Here is a 14,972-nt window from a genome sequence, read left to right on the forward strand (position 1 = left end):
TTTGTGTTGTGGTGTGTTGTATTTGAGTGTGTTGTGTTCTGGTGGGTTGTATTGTGGTGTGTTGTGTTGTATTGTGTTGTGGTGTGTTGTATTTTGGTGGGTTGTACTGTGTTGTGGTGTTGTGTTTTGGTGTGTTGTGGTGTGTTGTGTTGTATTTTGGTGTGTTGTGTTCTGGTGGGTTGTATTGTGTTGTGGTGTTGTGGTGTGTTGCATTGTGTTGTGGTGTGTTGTGTTGTATTTTGGTGTATTGTGTTCTGGTGGGTTGTATTGTGGTGTGTTCTGTATTGTGGTGTGGTGTGTTGTACTGCGGTGTGTTGTGGTGTGTTGTATTTTGGTGGGTTGTGTTATGGTGGGTTGTATTTTTGTGTGGTGTGGTGTGTTGTGGTGTGTTGTGTTGTATTTTGGTGTGTTGTGTTCTGGTGGGTTGTATTTTGGTGTTGTGGTGTGTGTGTATTGTGGTGTGTTGTGGGGTGTTGTATTGTGGTGTGTTGTGGTGTGTTGTATTTTGGTGTGTTGTGTTCTGGTGGGTTGTATTCTGGTGTGTTGTGTTGTATTGTGTTGTGTCGTGTCATGTTGTGTTGTATTGTATTGTGTTGTATTGTGTCTGTCGTGTCGTATTGTGTTGTATTGTAGTGTGTTGTGTTGTATTGTGTTGTGTTTTTTGTCATTTAGCAGACGCTCTTATCCAGAGCGACTTACATGAGCAATTAGGGTTAAGTGCCTTGCTCAAGGGCACATTGACAGATTTTTCACCTAGTCGGCTCGGGGATTAGAACCAGCGACCTTTCGGTTACTGGCACAATGCTCTTAACCACTAAGCTACCTGCCGTGTTGTATTGTGTTGTGTTGTGGTGTGTTGTGGTGTGGTGTATTGTATTGTATTGTATTCTGTCGTGCCGTGTTGTGTTATCTCCTTCCCTCCATTTTCTCTGCCTGAGACAGTCATGTAGCCTGTTGTCCAGATAGTGTGTATTCAGATTAGAATGTGTACCCTTTATGTGTGTCAGTCTATCCTGTATAAGTGTCTTCCTCTCCCTGAGTGAATCAGGCTGGATGAGTAAGTGGGGGAACTTGGAGGAGTGGAGAAGACTTGTCAGTGGCCTGCTTGCTTTTTGTTTACTCCAGAGAGCCATCGTCAGACTCCACCAACCAAACTTCTATTCATACCCAGGTTGACTAGCATATTGTTAGCAGCAGTGTCACAAGTGGCTGTGTAAGTAGCTGTAGGAGGGCTAACTAGGCTGAGAAGGGCTCCGTGTCTCCAGCTGTAGTTGAGTTGAGTTAGAAATGTGCCCGCTCAATGGCCTTTGTCCCGTGATTTCACCCTTGTTGACAACATTTCCGGCTCCTCCCATGTTATCAGGATTTATGGCAACACCTGTTCAGGCACCCAGAAGGCCCATTGATTACTGTCCCGCTCTCTCACTGTGCACCCAGCCAGTGGGGCTGTAGGATAGGAGAGGAACACACATGAGTCATAGCGGATATATTCTGACATTTACATGCTCAAATACACAGTCACACGCATGTTGGTGGATGCACAGACATCAACATACTCCATAAGTAACATCTGTGAGACAGTGGAAGTGGAGATCACGGTGGGATCAACAGAGAAGACAGAGGAGGGGTTGTAACTTTGAGAAATATATACACCTGTTGCTGAAGTGAGGAAAGGGCACAGAATCCCATTACTCATGGGTAAAGACCAGAGATGATCACATTGGGAAATATCACACTTAATACATAATAGTGGAGTTGTTGTACAGAGAGCCGATGACAGCACTGTAAGGGGTCACATCACATCACATTGACCAACACTGCCATATATACCCAAATGCTTATATGAAATATGAAGACATGAAATACACAAAGATTTGTTTTATTAAAAAGAAGAATACAATACCATTGTATGTACAAAGAAAAACAATATGTTACACAGAAACTGTTGCATTGTTTGTTGGGCAGGTCAAATCTTCTAATATACTAGTAAAGTAAGGCAACAATTAGCTTGAAGGTTAGACTTTTGAGTGAACCATTGCTAGCAGTATAAATCAATGTGTTGTTGGACTAGGATAGTCGGCATGTCTATTGATACTATATTGAGATCAATGAATGTCTTATCTGTTTAAACCTGGTGTGGTGTATAGTGACTAAGAAGTAAGCCATAGTAAACACTGTGGCAGATGATTTCATTATGGTATTATGAAAAATTGCATTAAACTGAGAATGAATGTAAGTGCTGAGCTGCAAAGACAGCAATCTTAAAATGGAGTTGTCATGATGCCAGTATCATGATGCTGTTTGTTTCCAGCATTAGGGCTGTTTTCCTCCTTCTTTTCTTGCCACGATACTTCTGAATATCGCGATGCTGGTATTGTGACAAACCTATCTCAAAGTGTGATTAAAAAAAAAGAAGAAATGAAGGCTTCAACAATCAGTGATGTCATGTAGAGTCTTCATCTAGTACTAGCACAAAAATTCTGACCTGGAACTGTCACTCCTGTATGTCATTTGTGAGTCAATGCTGGACCTCGAGAAGAGGAGCATCCTCTCTTGGGACTCCTCGGTCTGCCTGCGGGCCCACAATTCACTGGGATTAGCGTTCAAGGTTCTCTGCTTCATCGACAGTGTCTCGAACTTCACATACGTGTCTTTAGACAGATCGTCTTCCAAACCTGGCACACTACTCTGGCAGTAGAGTGAGAGGATCTTGTAGACCAGCAGACCGATGACAGGTAAAGCCATGGCGCAGGCAATGCCGCTGACGATCATCAGCAGCTGGTTCGCGGCATCGTCCTCAACAATGTCCAGTGTGAAGAAGTTGATGCAGGGGTCTATCCCTGCGGCACTTCCCTTGGTAACCAGACAAACCTGGTACCTCATTCCAGAAGTCAAGCCTTCGAGGAGGACCTTGCCACTCCCAGCATCGGTATCCATTGTCCTTTTGGAGTCGTCCTCATCGTCGTAAGTAGAGTACACAACGGTGAGAGGGGCATCGCTCGGCAAACCGTCGGCCGTCCAGAGTAGAACAGCGCTGTCCACCGTTTCCTCCACGATCTCCAGATCTTGGACGGACTTGGAAGCGTCTTTCTTTTTGCTCTGATCAGCCGCCAGCATATTGTCGCTGCCTTGCTGGATCTTGGATGGTTTGGGTGGGGCTTTCTGCTGCACGTTGCTGGGCGTGAGTTTCTTCTTGGTGGGGACAGGTGGCAGCGTGGTCGTGGCTGGGGCGGTGGTGGTAAACAGGGTGCTAGGGGAGTTGGGGAAGCCAGTTGCCGGAGCAGAGGACGTTGTGGATGGGCTATTCCCTTCAGCCTCTCCATTGGGCCTCTGTGGGGGCATGGTTGTAGCGACATAACCTGCCACAGACAGGCTGATGGCAGCCTCTGCATTACCGGCGAAGTTCTTAGCCTTGCAGCTGTACTCCCCGTCGTCTTTGTATGAGATCCCATTTAGGCTGATGACGGACCATCGGACACCTTCTCCCGGAGACTCCTGGACAACTGTAGGTAGATCATGGAAATGCCAAGACTTAATCATCACCAAGATGTAGACTTTATTTGAATGAATCTCAAAGATCAACTGTAGAACAATAGCAAATCCTAACAAATCAATTTTGAAATCTAAAACTATTGTTGAAAAACATGTTGAATAAGACACTGTATGCCTTTTCTTATAATATAATGTCTCACTGTTGATACCTGTGTTGTTGACAGGTGAGCCATCTGAAGTGGTCCAGATGAGGGTAGGTGTGGGGTAACCCGTGGCATCACAGCGAAGAAGCACATTGCTTCCCAAAGAGGCTGTAATCTTGGTGGCTGACATCATGACGGATGGCTTGAGACATTGGTCCAGCTCCGCCCTTTGGAACATAACCCCAGCCAGGTTCTCAGGCCCGCTGCAGGACAGGAACTGATCCATTAGGACTACTGACGTGTCAGACATTTTGGAGAGCTCGATCAGCTTGGAGATCCTGCAGTCGCAGACCCACGGGTTGTCCTGAAGACCTGGAGGGGAAAAGAGAGGAAATGTTTGTGATAGTTATGCTAAATTAAATGTAAATTAATGTTTGTGAAAAGGTTAGGAATGTGCAGTGGTTCAGAGACGAAGAACATGCTAACAATGATAAATGCTAATAGTAATGTGGCTGCGAATGTAAACAAACTCAAAGAGTGGACTCCAGTCTCTCCTAGCTCATACACAAATTATACAATTGGTCACGCTTTATAATAACTCCATGTAACAAAGCCATTATAATGGATTAGTAAATCGTTTATTAATAATTTACTAAACATTTCTCTATTCATAAGATGTTTAATATAGGCCCTTATAAACCAATCATTAGTTAAGGTTTTTCGCATGGCAAAAGAAAAAGGTAGTCTGTTTTGTCCCATAGTTGCACACGCATTGGTTTTGTTGCTAAACAACCAACCCGTCTATGGCATGTTCATCTTTTTGCGAGAAATTACACTGGTTACTCAAAACATTTATAAAGTATTTATAAAGTGTAAATAGAACACACTTTAGGCCACGCAAAATACTTAACTAATGATTAGTAAATGGTTTATAAGGACCTATATTTAACATGTCATAAATGATCTTATGAATCATTATTAAATACTTTGATAGTTGTATGTAAATGTGTGAATAACTAGGTTACGAAATGTGGGAGTAAAGATCAATAAACAGTGGTGTAAAGTACTTACATATAAACACTGTAATGTACTACTGAAATAGTTTTAGGGTATCTGTACTTCACTTTACTATTTATATTTTTGACTACTTTTACTTTTACTCCACTACATTCCTAAAGAAATTATGTACTTTTAACTCCCATACATTTTCCCTGACACCCAAAAGTACTCGTTACATTTCGAATTCTCAGGCAGGACAGCAATGCGGTCCAATTCGCGCACCTATCAAGATAACGCGTTGTCATCCCTACTGCCTCTGCTTAATAAAAGGAATTTGATGCATAGCATTTACTTTAAGTATGACAATTTAGTACGTTTTCCACTACTGCACTTAAGTACATTTAAAACTAGATTCTATTAGACATTTACTCAAGTACTATTTTACTGGGTGTCTTTCACTTTTACTTGAGTCATTTTCTATTAAGGTATCTTTACTTTTACTCAAGTATGACATCTTGTACTTATCTAAAGTCAACAAAAACATTGACGGCATAATATGCTATGAATTCCATGTTCATCTATACATAGTTAATTTTCTGTACAGTTCTGTACAGCTAGCATGTGTAACTTAGTGTTCTCATTCTAGGTATGGATACAGTAGCGTTACAACTGAGCCATCCTTCTATTACCCTAATGATGGGATTTCTCAGACCGAGGGTCAGACATGGGTCAGATTTGGAGTCGTATCATCTCTTACAAATGACATTAAGTTACTAGCATGTTATGCGTGTGAAAGGAGGGTAGAGCCCCTTTCGCAGAACACACACACAGACACACATGCTAACAGAAACACAGCTACTGTACATAAACACACTCAAACACACATACACTCTCTTTCTCTTTCTTTCTTTCTTTCTTTCTTTCTTTTTTTCTTTTTTTCTTTTTTTCTTTTTTTCTTTTTTTCTTTCTTTTCTTTCTTTCTTTCTTTCTTTCTCTCGCTCTCTCGCTCTCTCGCTTTCTCGGTCTCTCGCTCTCTCGCTCTCTCGCTCTCTCTCACTCACTCATTCACTTACATGCACACTCACACACTCACACGCACACACGCACACACACATGTGGAAGTGCATGTGTATTGTGGAAACCCCTTAACCATGCTTAACCAGATTAGTTGTACTTAACTGGGGACAACCCAACCACAAACTCTAAACCTGTTGTTGGCTTTTTTCCCAACATACTACAGTGCACTACCTGGTCTTTTAAAGGGGCAATCTGTAGTTGTTACATTTTTGGACTTTTGAATTAATGATGTACAGTATACCCATTGATTCTTGAAGAATACCACTTATAAATACCCCATGAGCTTAGTTCAACTGTCTTACCCCATAAAACCCCAAAATATAAGCTTTTTTTTCTCCATTGTTTGTAAACACTGTAATTTTAAACAAACACTGTATTGCCTCAACATGGTTAAAACTATATTGTGACATCATGGATGGTCAGTCCTTCCATCCATAGCTCTGTCTATGAATTTGAGAGTGTTGACATTTCTTCAGCCCTATTCCTCAGCTTTTACCAAAACAGTGGCGGGGTGTCCATTTTGTTATTGTTTGAACTCCAGATTGCCCCTTTAATAGATGGAAGAAAAGAAAAAAGAAAGAAAACATTAACCGCTAATCATTTGTTTTATGTTAGCTCAGGGTATCATTAAAAACTTCAGTTAAGAGAATTGTTTTACTGAAGACTAGCTCAAATATTGCTCTGTGATACACTCTTGATACAGCCTTTGAGCATTGAAGTGGGCCAACCTCTGAACAGTGCTGAAAAGGTTATTCTATAATGTGATGGTACGGGAAGTGTCTATATTCTTTACATGGGACGTTGTGTGTCTTCCTTAGGGAAAGGCTAATCTTGTTTCTCCTTCCAGGACACCAGCGAATACAACAACTTTTTTCAGTATGGATAAGCTAGCTGGTCCTTAAACACACCATTAACATTATCCCACTCTTCAAGCTAGTTCTCAGACAGAGTGAAAGAGAGAGTATTTTCTTTAAGATGGGCAACCTTCAGTCTTAATGAATTCTATACTTCTTCAGTCATAAACAACATTGTACATGTGATTTGTTTTAGAAATGTCCCATTGGTAAGTCCCTTAACAATTCCCGGTTTATTTATTGATGTATTTATTCATTTGTCTTGTATCCGAATGCTCTCTACAATGTATACATCAGTTTGTACATCAGCATTCTATTCAGCATTTGGCATGCCAATGAAAACCTGGGTACATCTGAGGGCCTGCTTACACCTTCACACAATCTGAAGATTTAGTGTGAAGCCCAAAATACATGGCATGTTTGTACAAATCAAAGCATGGAAAAATAACTAATTAGATTTGTCAAAGCCCAAGGTCAGAAAGGGACTATCATTGCATGATAACTTTAACTCCCCACTTCTTATGAGGTGGATCTAAAATAGGTTGACCTGGTAACATGCAGCTACTGCACCTAAATGCTGTGGACATGTACAGTTGAAGTCGGAAGATTACATACACTTAGGTTGGAGTCTTTAAACTCGTTTTTCAACCACTCCACACATTTCTTGTTAACAAACTATAGTTTTGGCAAGTTGGTTAGGACATCTTCTTTGTGCATGACACAAGTAATTTTTACAACAATTCTTTACAGACAGAATATTTCATTATAATTCACTGTATCACAATTACAGTGGGTCAGAAGTTTACATACACTAAGTTGACTGTGCCTTAAAACAGCTTGGAAAATTCCAGAAAATGATGTCATGGCTTTAGAAGCTTCTGATAGGCTAATTGACATCATTTGAGTCAATTGGAGGTGTACCTGTGGATGTATTTCAAGGCCTACCTTCAAACTCAGTGACTCTTTGCTTGACATCATGGGAAAATCAAAAGAAATTAGCCAAGACCTCCGAAAAAAATGTGTATACCTCCACAAGACTGGTTCATCCTTGGGAGCAATTTCCAAACACCTGAAGGTACCACGTTCATCTGTACAAACAATAGTACGCAAGTATAAACACCATGGGACCACGCAGCCGTCATTCCACTCAGGAAGGAGACGCGTTCTGTCTCCTAGAGATGAACGTACTTTGGTGCGAAAAGTGCAAATCAATCCCAGAACAACAGCAAAGGACCTTGTGAAGATGCTGGAGGAAACAGGTACAAAAGTATCTATATCCACAGTAAAACGAGTCCTATATCGACATAACCTGAAAGGCCGCTCAGCTAGGAAGAAGCCACTGCTTCAAAACCTCCATAAAAAAGCCAGACTACGGTTTGCAACTGCACATTGAGACAAAGAGCGTACCTTTTGGAGAAATATCCTCTGGTCTGATGAAACAAAAATAGAACTGTTTGGCCATAATGACCATCGTTATGTTTGGAGGAAAAAGGGGGTTGCTTGCTTGCAAGCCGAAGAACACCATCCCAACCGTGAAGCACTGTGGTGGCAGCATCATGCTGTGGGGGTGCTTTGCTGCAGGAGGGACTGGTGCACCTCACAAAATAGATGGCATCATGAGGAAGGAAAATTATGTGGATATATTGAAGCAACATCTCAAGACATCAGTCAGGAAGTTAAAGCTTGGTCGCAAATGGGTCTTCCAAATGGACAATGACCCCAAGCATACTTCCAAAGTTGTGGCAAAATGGCTTAAGGACAACAATGTCAAGGTATTGGAGTGGCCATAACAAATCCCTGACCTCAATCCTATAGAAAATGTGTGGGCAGAACTGAAAAATTGTGCGATCAAGGAGACCTACAAACCTGACTCAGTTACACCAGCTCTGTCAGGAGGAATGGGCCAAAATGTACCAAATGTATTGTGGGAAGCTTGTGGAAGGCTACCCGAAACGTTTGACCCAAGTTAAACAATTTAAAGGCAATGCTACCAAATACTAATTGAGTTTATGTAAACTTCTGACCCACTGGGAATGTGATGAAGGAAATAAAAGCTGAAATAAATCATTCTCTCTACTATTATTCTGACATTTCACATTCTTAAAATAAAATGGTGATCCTAACTGACCTACAGCAGGGATTTTTTACTAGGATTAAATGTCAGGAATTGTGAAAAACTGAGTTAAATTTATTTGGCTAAGGTGTATGTAAACTTCCGACTTCAACTGTAGTTGATAGTCTATTGATAGTCTGTTGAGCATCTATAGATGGACTTTCCAAATACAGAGTTACCCAAATGGGTCTTGGAACCTCAATGTGAAGATGGAAATATGCCTTTAGGTTAAACTTAGCAGTCACTAAGTATACACATTGCATTACAGTCCACGTGCCAGAAAAAAAGTGCCATCACGTTGAGGTATTGTCATAACGATTGCCATGGATTTCATGAGCAGCTGATCAGTAGAAGCATGTGTTCTAGTCAGGGCAAAAGCTTGCGCAACCAGTACAGATGTAGGATCTTAATTTGAGACAATTTGCTACTGCAGGAAAATAATCCTGCAGCAACAGGACATTTTAATTATTATGTGGATTATTATTAATGGACATTTTGTAGGGGTAAATCCTTTTTTTGTAAAGGAAAATCAAGTCAGAAATGTCTAAGTGGAAATTATAAACTTCAGAAGCCTTTTTAAACCTCAAATACACTACAAGTTTGTGTTGCAGAAAAGTTATCCTGCATCAGGGTGATCAAATTCTACATCTATAGCTCTTGAGGGTGGAGGGTTGTGCACCCCTGCCCAAAGTCCTAACCTTAAACCCTCATCCCCACATCACCCACTCACACTTCAACCTCAGTCCTCTTACCGAGCACCACTTTCTGGGACAGGTTGGAAGAGACATGCATTCTGTTGAACGGCGGCCAGATATCCACGAGGTCCGAAGACAGAGTGGTCAGCTTGTTGCTGGAGATATCCAGGTAGGTGATGTTGACCAGATACGGGATAGCCTCCACAGCCACGCTGGTCAATTGGTTGTTGTGAAGATCCAGCGTCCTCAGACTAGGCATCTCCTTTAGGGACTCCCAGGGAAAGGTGGAGATCAGGTTCCCGTCCAGCCGCAGTTCGTGGAGGACCTTGAGGTTGTAGAAGGCGGCAGCGTCCACAGACGAGATAGAGTTGTAGGTGATCCACAGGTAGCGCAGGTCGTTCAGGTAGTAGAAGGCCTCGGTGGGGATGCGCCGCACTGCCGTCTTCTCTACCCGCAGTTTGACCGTATCCACGGGGACGTTGACGGGGATGTCGGACATGTCTGGGTCGTTACACAGCACAGATCTGAGAGGGTCAGAATAGATAAGCTCAGTTTAAATATATCAAAAACTCATATTTTCTCTCTCCAAAGCTAGAGTTCCATGAAATAGCTTTCACCTATCCAGTATAGTCAGATCAGTGATTACCATTCGGAAGGGGTTGGAGGGTTCTTCAGTCCTTGTCCTTGAGAACCACAGGGTGTTGTTCCAGCCCAGTAGCCTTCTAAACCACCTGATTCATCTGATCATCTAGCCCTTAATAGCTTGAGTATGTGCGTTAATGCTGGGCTGGGACAAAAGCCTAGAAAACTGACCAAGATTGAAGAGCTCTGTACTTTGTGTTTCCAACACTTGAGTTGCAGTTATTCTAAACATGGGATAGGTATTGAGAAAACGTGCTCCTCTATTGAACTCATAATTCAAAGTCTAAGAGGTCGGACACAAGGTTATAATACTAAGAGGGACAGGAGGTTCTGATACTAAGAGGGACAGGAGGTTCTGATACTAAAAGGGACAGGAGGTTCTGATACTAAGAGGGACAGGAGGTTCTGATACTAAGAGGGACAGGAGGTTCTGATACTAAGAGGGACAGGAGGTTCTAATACTAAGAGGGACAGGAGGTTCTGATACTAAGAGGGACAGGAGGTTCTGATACTAAGAGGGACAGGAGGTTATAATACTAAGAGGGACAGGAGGTTATAATACTAAGAGGGACAGGAGGTTATAATACTAAGAGGGACAGGAGGTTCTGATACTAAGAGGGACAGGAGGTTATAATACTAAGAGGGACAGGAGGTTATAATACTAAGAGGGACAGGAGGTTCTGATACTAAGAGGGACAGGAGGTTATAATAGTAAGAGGGACAGGAGGTTCTGATACTAAGAGGGACAGGAGGTTATAATACTAAGAGGGACAGGACGTTCTGATACTAAGAGGGACAGGAGGTTCTGATACTAAGAGGGACAGGAGGTTATAATACTAAGAGGGACAGGAGGTTATGATACTAAGAGGGACAGGAGGTTCTGATACTAAGAGGGACAGGAGGTTATAATACTAAGAGGGACAGGAGGTGCTGATACTAAGACGGACAGGAGGTTCTGATACTAAGAGGGACAGGGGGTTATAATACTAAGAGGGACAGGAGGTTATAATACTAAGAGGGACAGGAGGTTCTGATACTAAGAGCGACAGGAGGTTCTGATACTAAGAGGGACAGGAGGTTCTGATACTAAGAGGGACAGGAGGTTCTGATACTAAGAGGGACAGGAGGTTCTGATACTAAGAGGGACAGGAGGTTCTGATACTAAGAGGGACAGGATGTTCTGATACTAAGAGGGACAGAAGGTTATGATACTAAGAGGGACAGGAGGTTCTGATACTAAGAGGGACAGGAGGTTCTGATACTAAGAGGGACAGGGGGTTATAATACTAAGAGGGACAGGAGGTTCTGATACTAAGAGGGACATGAGGTTCTGATACTAAGAGGGACAGGAGGTTATGATACTAAGAGGGACAGGAGGTTATGATACTAAGAGGGACAGGAGGTGCTGATACTAAGAGGGACAGGAGGTTCTGATACTAAGAGGGACAGGAGGTTCTGATACTAAGAGGGACAGGATGTTCTGATACTAAGAGGGACAGGAGGTTATGATACTAAGAGGGACAGGAGGTTATGATACTAAGAGGGACAGGAGGTGCTGATACTAAGAGGACAGGAGGTTCTGATACTAAGAGGGACAGGAGGTTCTAATACTAAGAGGGACAGGAGGTTCTGATACTAAGAGGGACAGGAGGTTCTGATACTAAGAGGGACAGGAGGTTATGATACTAAGAGGGACATGAGGTTCTGATACTAAGAGGGACAGGAGGTTCGTATACTAAGAGGGACAGGAGGTTCTATTACTAAGAGTGACAGGAGGTTATGATACTAAGAGGGACAGGAGGTTCTGATACTAAGAGGGACAGGAGGTTATAATACTAAGAGGGACAGGAGGTTCTAATACTAAGAGGGACAGGAGGTTATAATACTAAGAGGGACAGGAGGTTATAATACTAAGAGGGACAGGAGGTTATAATACTAAGAGGGACAGGAGGTTCTGATACTAAGAGGGACAGGAGGTTCTGATACTAAGAGGGACAGGAGGTTATAATACTAAGAGGGACAGGAGGTTCTGATACTAAGAGGGACAGGAGGTTCTGATACTAAGAGGGACAGGAGGTTATAATACTAAGAGGGACAGGAGGTTATAATACTAAGAGGGACAGGAGGTTCTGATACTAAGAGGGACAGGAGGTTATAATACTAAGAGGGACAGGAGGTTCTGATACTAAGAGGGACAGGAGGTTCTGATACTAAGAGGGACAGGAGGTTATAATACTAAGAGGGACAGGAGGTTATGATACTAAGAGGGACAGGAGGTTATAATACTAAGAGGGACAGGAGGTTCTGATACTAAGAGGGACAGGAGGTTATGATACTAAGAGGGACAGGAGGTTATGATACTAAGAGGGACAGGAGGTGCTGATACTAAGAGGGACAGGAGGTTCTGATACTAAGAGGGACAGGAGGTTCTAATACTAAGAGGGACAGGAGGTTCTGATACTAAGAGGGACAGGAGGTTCTGATACTAAGAGGGACAGGAGGTTATGATACTAAGAGGGACATGAGGTTCTGATACTAAGAGGGACAGGAGGTTCGTATACTAAGAGGGACAGGAGGTTCTAATACTAAGAGTGACAGGAGGTTATGATACTAAGAGGGACAGGAGGTTCTGATACTAAGAGGGACAGGAGGTTCGTATACTAAGAGGGACAGGAGGTTCTAATACTAAGAGGGACAGGAGGTTCTAATACTAAGAGGGACAGGAGGTTATAATACTAAGAGGGACAGGAGGTTATAATACTAAGAGGGACAGGAGGTTCTGATACTAAGAGGGACAGGAGGTTCTGATACTAAGAGGGACAGGAGGTTATAATACTAAGAGGGACAGGAGGTTCTGATACTAAGAGGGACAGGAGGTTCTGATACTAAGAGGGACAGGAGGTTATAATACTAAGAGGGACAGGAGGTTATAATACTAAGAGGGACAGGAGGTTCTGATACTAAGAGGGACAGGAGGTTATAATACTAAGAGGGACAGGAGGTTCTGATACTAAGAGGGACAGGAGGTTCTGATACTAAGAGGGACAGGAGGTTATAATACTAAGAGGGACAGGAGGTTATGATACTAAGAGGGACAGGAGGTTATAATACTAAGAGGGACAGGAGGTTATGATACTAAGAGGGACAGGAGGTTATAATACTAAGAGGGACAGGAGGTTCTAATACTAAGAGGGACAGGAGGTTCTGATACTAAGAGGGACAGGAGGTTATGATACTAAGAGGGACAGGAGGTTCTGATACTAAGAGGGACAGGAGGTTATAATACTAAGAGGGACAGGAGGTTATGATACTAAGAGGGACAGGAGGTTCTGATACTAAGAGGGACAGGAGGTTCTGATACTAAGAGGGACAGGAGGTTATAATACTAAGAGGGACAGGAGGTTATGATACTAAGAGGGACAGGAGGTTCTGATACTAAGAGGGACAGGAGGTTCTGATACTAAGAGGGACAGGAGGTTATAATACTAAGAGGGACAGGAGGTTCTGATACTAAGAGGGACAGGAGGTTCTGATACTAAGAGGGACAGGGGGTTATAATACTAATACAAAATACATGGACCATTTTTAAAAAATCTGTGAAAAATGATCCAGATTCCAATATAATAAAATATGTAAAGACAACCTCCTGTAAGAAATATGGTAAATACCTGGTCCCCGTTCCATCACTCCGTCCATGGTAAACACAGGTACACTGGGAAGGACAGAAGGAATGGGCCACACTGAAGCAGCACAGGAAGACATGGGCGTAGAGAAGAAGATGCATGGTTCACCAAATCAACCCAACACGCTCACACCACAAGTTCAGGAGAAAGAGGAAAAGACATCCGAATTCATGTAGCAAGGTTAAAAAACACACCTAATTTTTGGTAGAGAGGGGAAAAGAAGAATAGTCCCGGAGTCCCACACGCATAAGAAGTGCTTACAGGTGACCCATCATTAGGATGGGAGAAGGGGGAGGGGAGGACAGTAAGGCCAGATTAGTGGAGGATTTCACGGGGCTGACTAGGTCACGCAAGCCAGGACATGGAGGATAGAAATCAGCCTTGGGGACACGAACGCTAATTGGCTAGCACACTACGCGGGGAGGTTTCCCCTTACCAGATCCCCCAGATCTCCTCACACACCCACAGCCTTCATCACCCCAGTCTACCCTGACCCCCCCCCCCCTCCCCAGCACACACCCAGAGCCTTCATAACCCCAGTCTACCCCCCCTGACCCCACCTAACACACACCCACAGCCTTCATTACCCCAGTCAACACTTTTTTGTTTTGTTTAACACTTTTTTGGTTACTACATTATTCCATGTGTTATTTCATAGTTTTGATGTCTTCACTATTATTCTACAATGCAGAAAATTGTCAAAGAAAAACCCTTGAATGAGTAGGTGTGTCCAGACCTTTGACTGGTGCTGTATATATATATGTATATTTAACATAAGATCATTTGTCTTGAATGAGCTCCACCTGTAATCTAAGAGGTGTTATATTGACATCCACTGTGTAGAAATGGTTACTTCACACATATTTATTGTATGGAGAACACTAGAATAATTAACCATTATACTCATAAAAAAATAAGTGTCATTCATTATAAGTGATTTTTTTATATTTACACTTGAGTGGGTCAGAAACAGACTGCTGCTGGTCTTAGCTTGGTCCTGACTGAGAGAAAGAGGGCCGTCTATTGTTAGAATGGCAGTTGGTTGAGAAGAGATATACTGGAGTCCTTTTGCCTGTGAGGGCAATACATACATACATACAGTACATATACATATATATATATATATATATATATATATATATACAGGTAACTGCCAAAATAAAGGAATCACCAACATAAAGTGTCTTTTTTTAGGCCGTTGGTCCACCAGATTCTACAAGTGTCTGGAACTCTATTGGAGGGATGCGACACCATTCTTCAACGAGAAATTCCAT

The 14,972-nt window shown here is 42.5% G+C and overlaps 1 protein-coding gene across 1 annotated transcript; it reads right to left on the minus strand.

Annotated features, from left to right (window-relative positions):
* Positions 1-1,942: 1,942 nt before the first annotated feature.
* Positions 1,943-13,960, minus strand: lrit3a (info leucine-rich repeat, immunoglobulin-like and transmembrane domains 3a). The gene is made up of 4 exons (XM_041857388.2): positions 13,684-13,960; positions 9,431-9,897; positions 3,702-4,007; positions 1,943-3,503 (listed from the first exon to the last, which is right to left on the minus strand). The coding sequence occupies exons 1-4, from the start codon at positions 13,797-13,799 to the stop codon at positions 2,467-2,469; spliced, it is 1,926 nt and encodes a 641-aa protein (XP_041713322.1). The 5' UTR covers positions 13,800-13,960; the 3' UTR covers positions 1,943-2,466.
* Positions 13,961-14,972: the final 1,012 nt, after the last annotated feature.

Source organism: Coregonus clupeaformis, chromosome 3 (genome assembly GCF_020615455.1).
Source record: "Coregonus clupeaformis isolate EN_2021a chromosome 3, ASM2061545v1, whole genome shotgun sequence".
NCBI classification, from domain to species: Eukaryota; Metazoa; Chordata; class Actinopteri; order Salmoniformes; family Salmonidae; genus Coregonus; species Coregonus clupeaformis.

Coding starts and splice junctions, on each gene's coding strand:
- lrit3a (XM_041857388.2), bottom strand. CDS start 13,799: ATGCATCTTCTTCTCTACGCCCATGTCTTCCTGTGCTGCTTCAGTGTG. Junction 4,008..9,430: donor GTCCCAGAAAGTGGTGCTCG/GTAAGAGGACTG, acceptor TTTCCCCTCCAG/GTCTTCAGGACAACCCGTGG. Junction 3,504..3,701: donor CTCACCTGTCAACAACACAG/GTATCAACAGTG, acceptor ATCTACCTACAG/TTGTCCAGGAGTCTCCGGGA.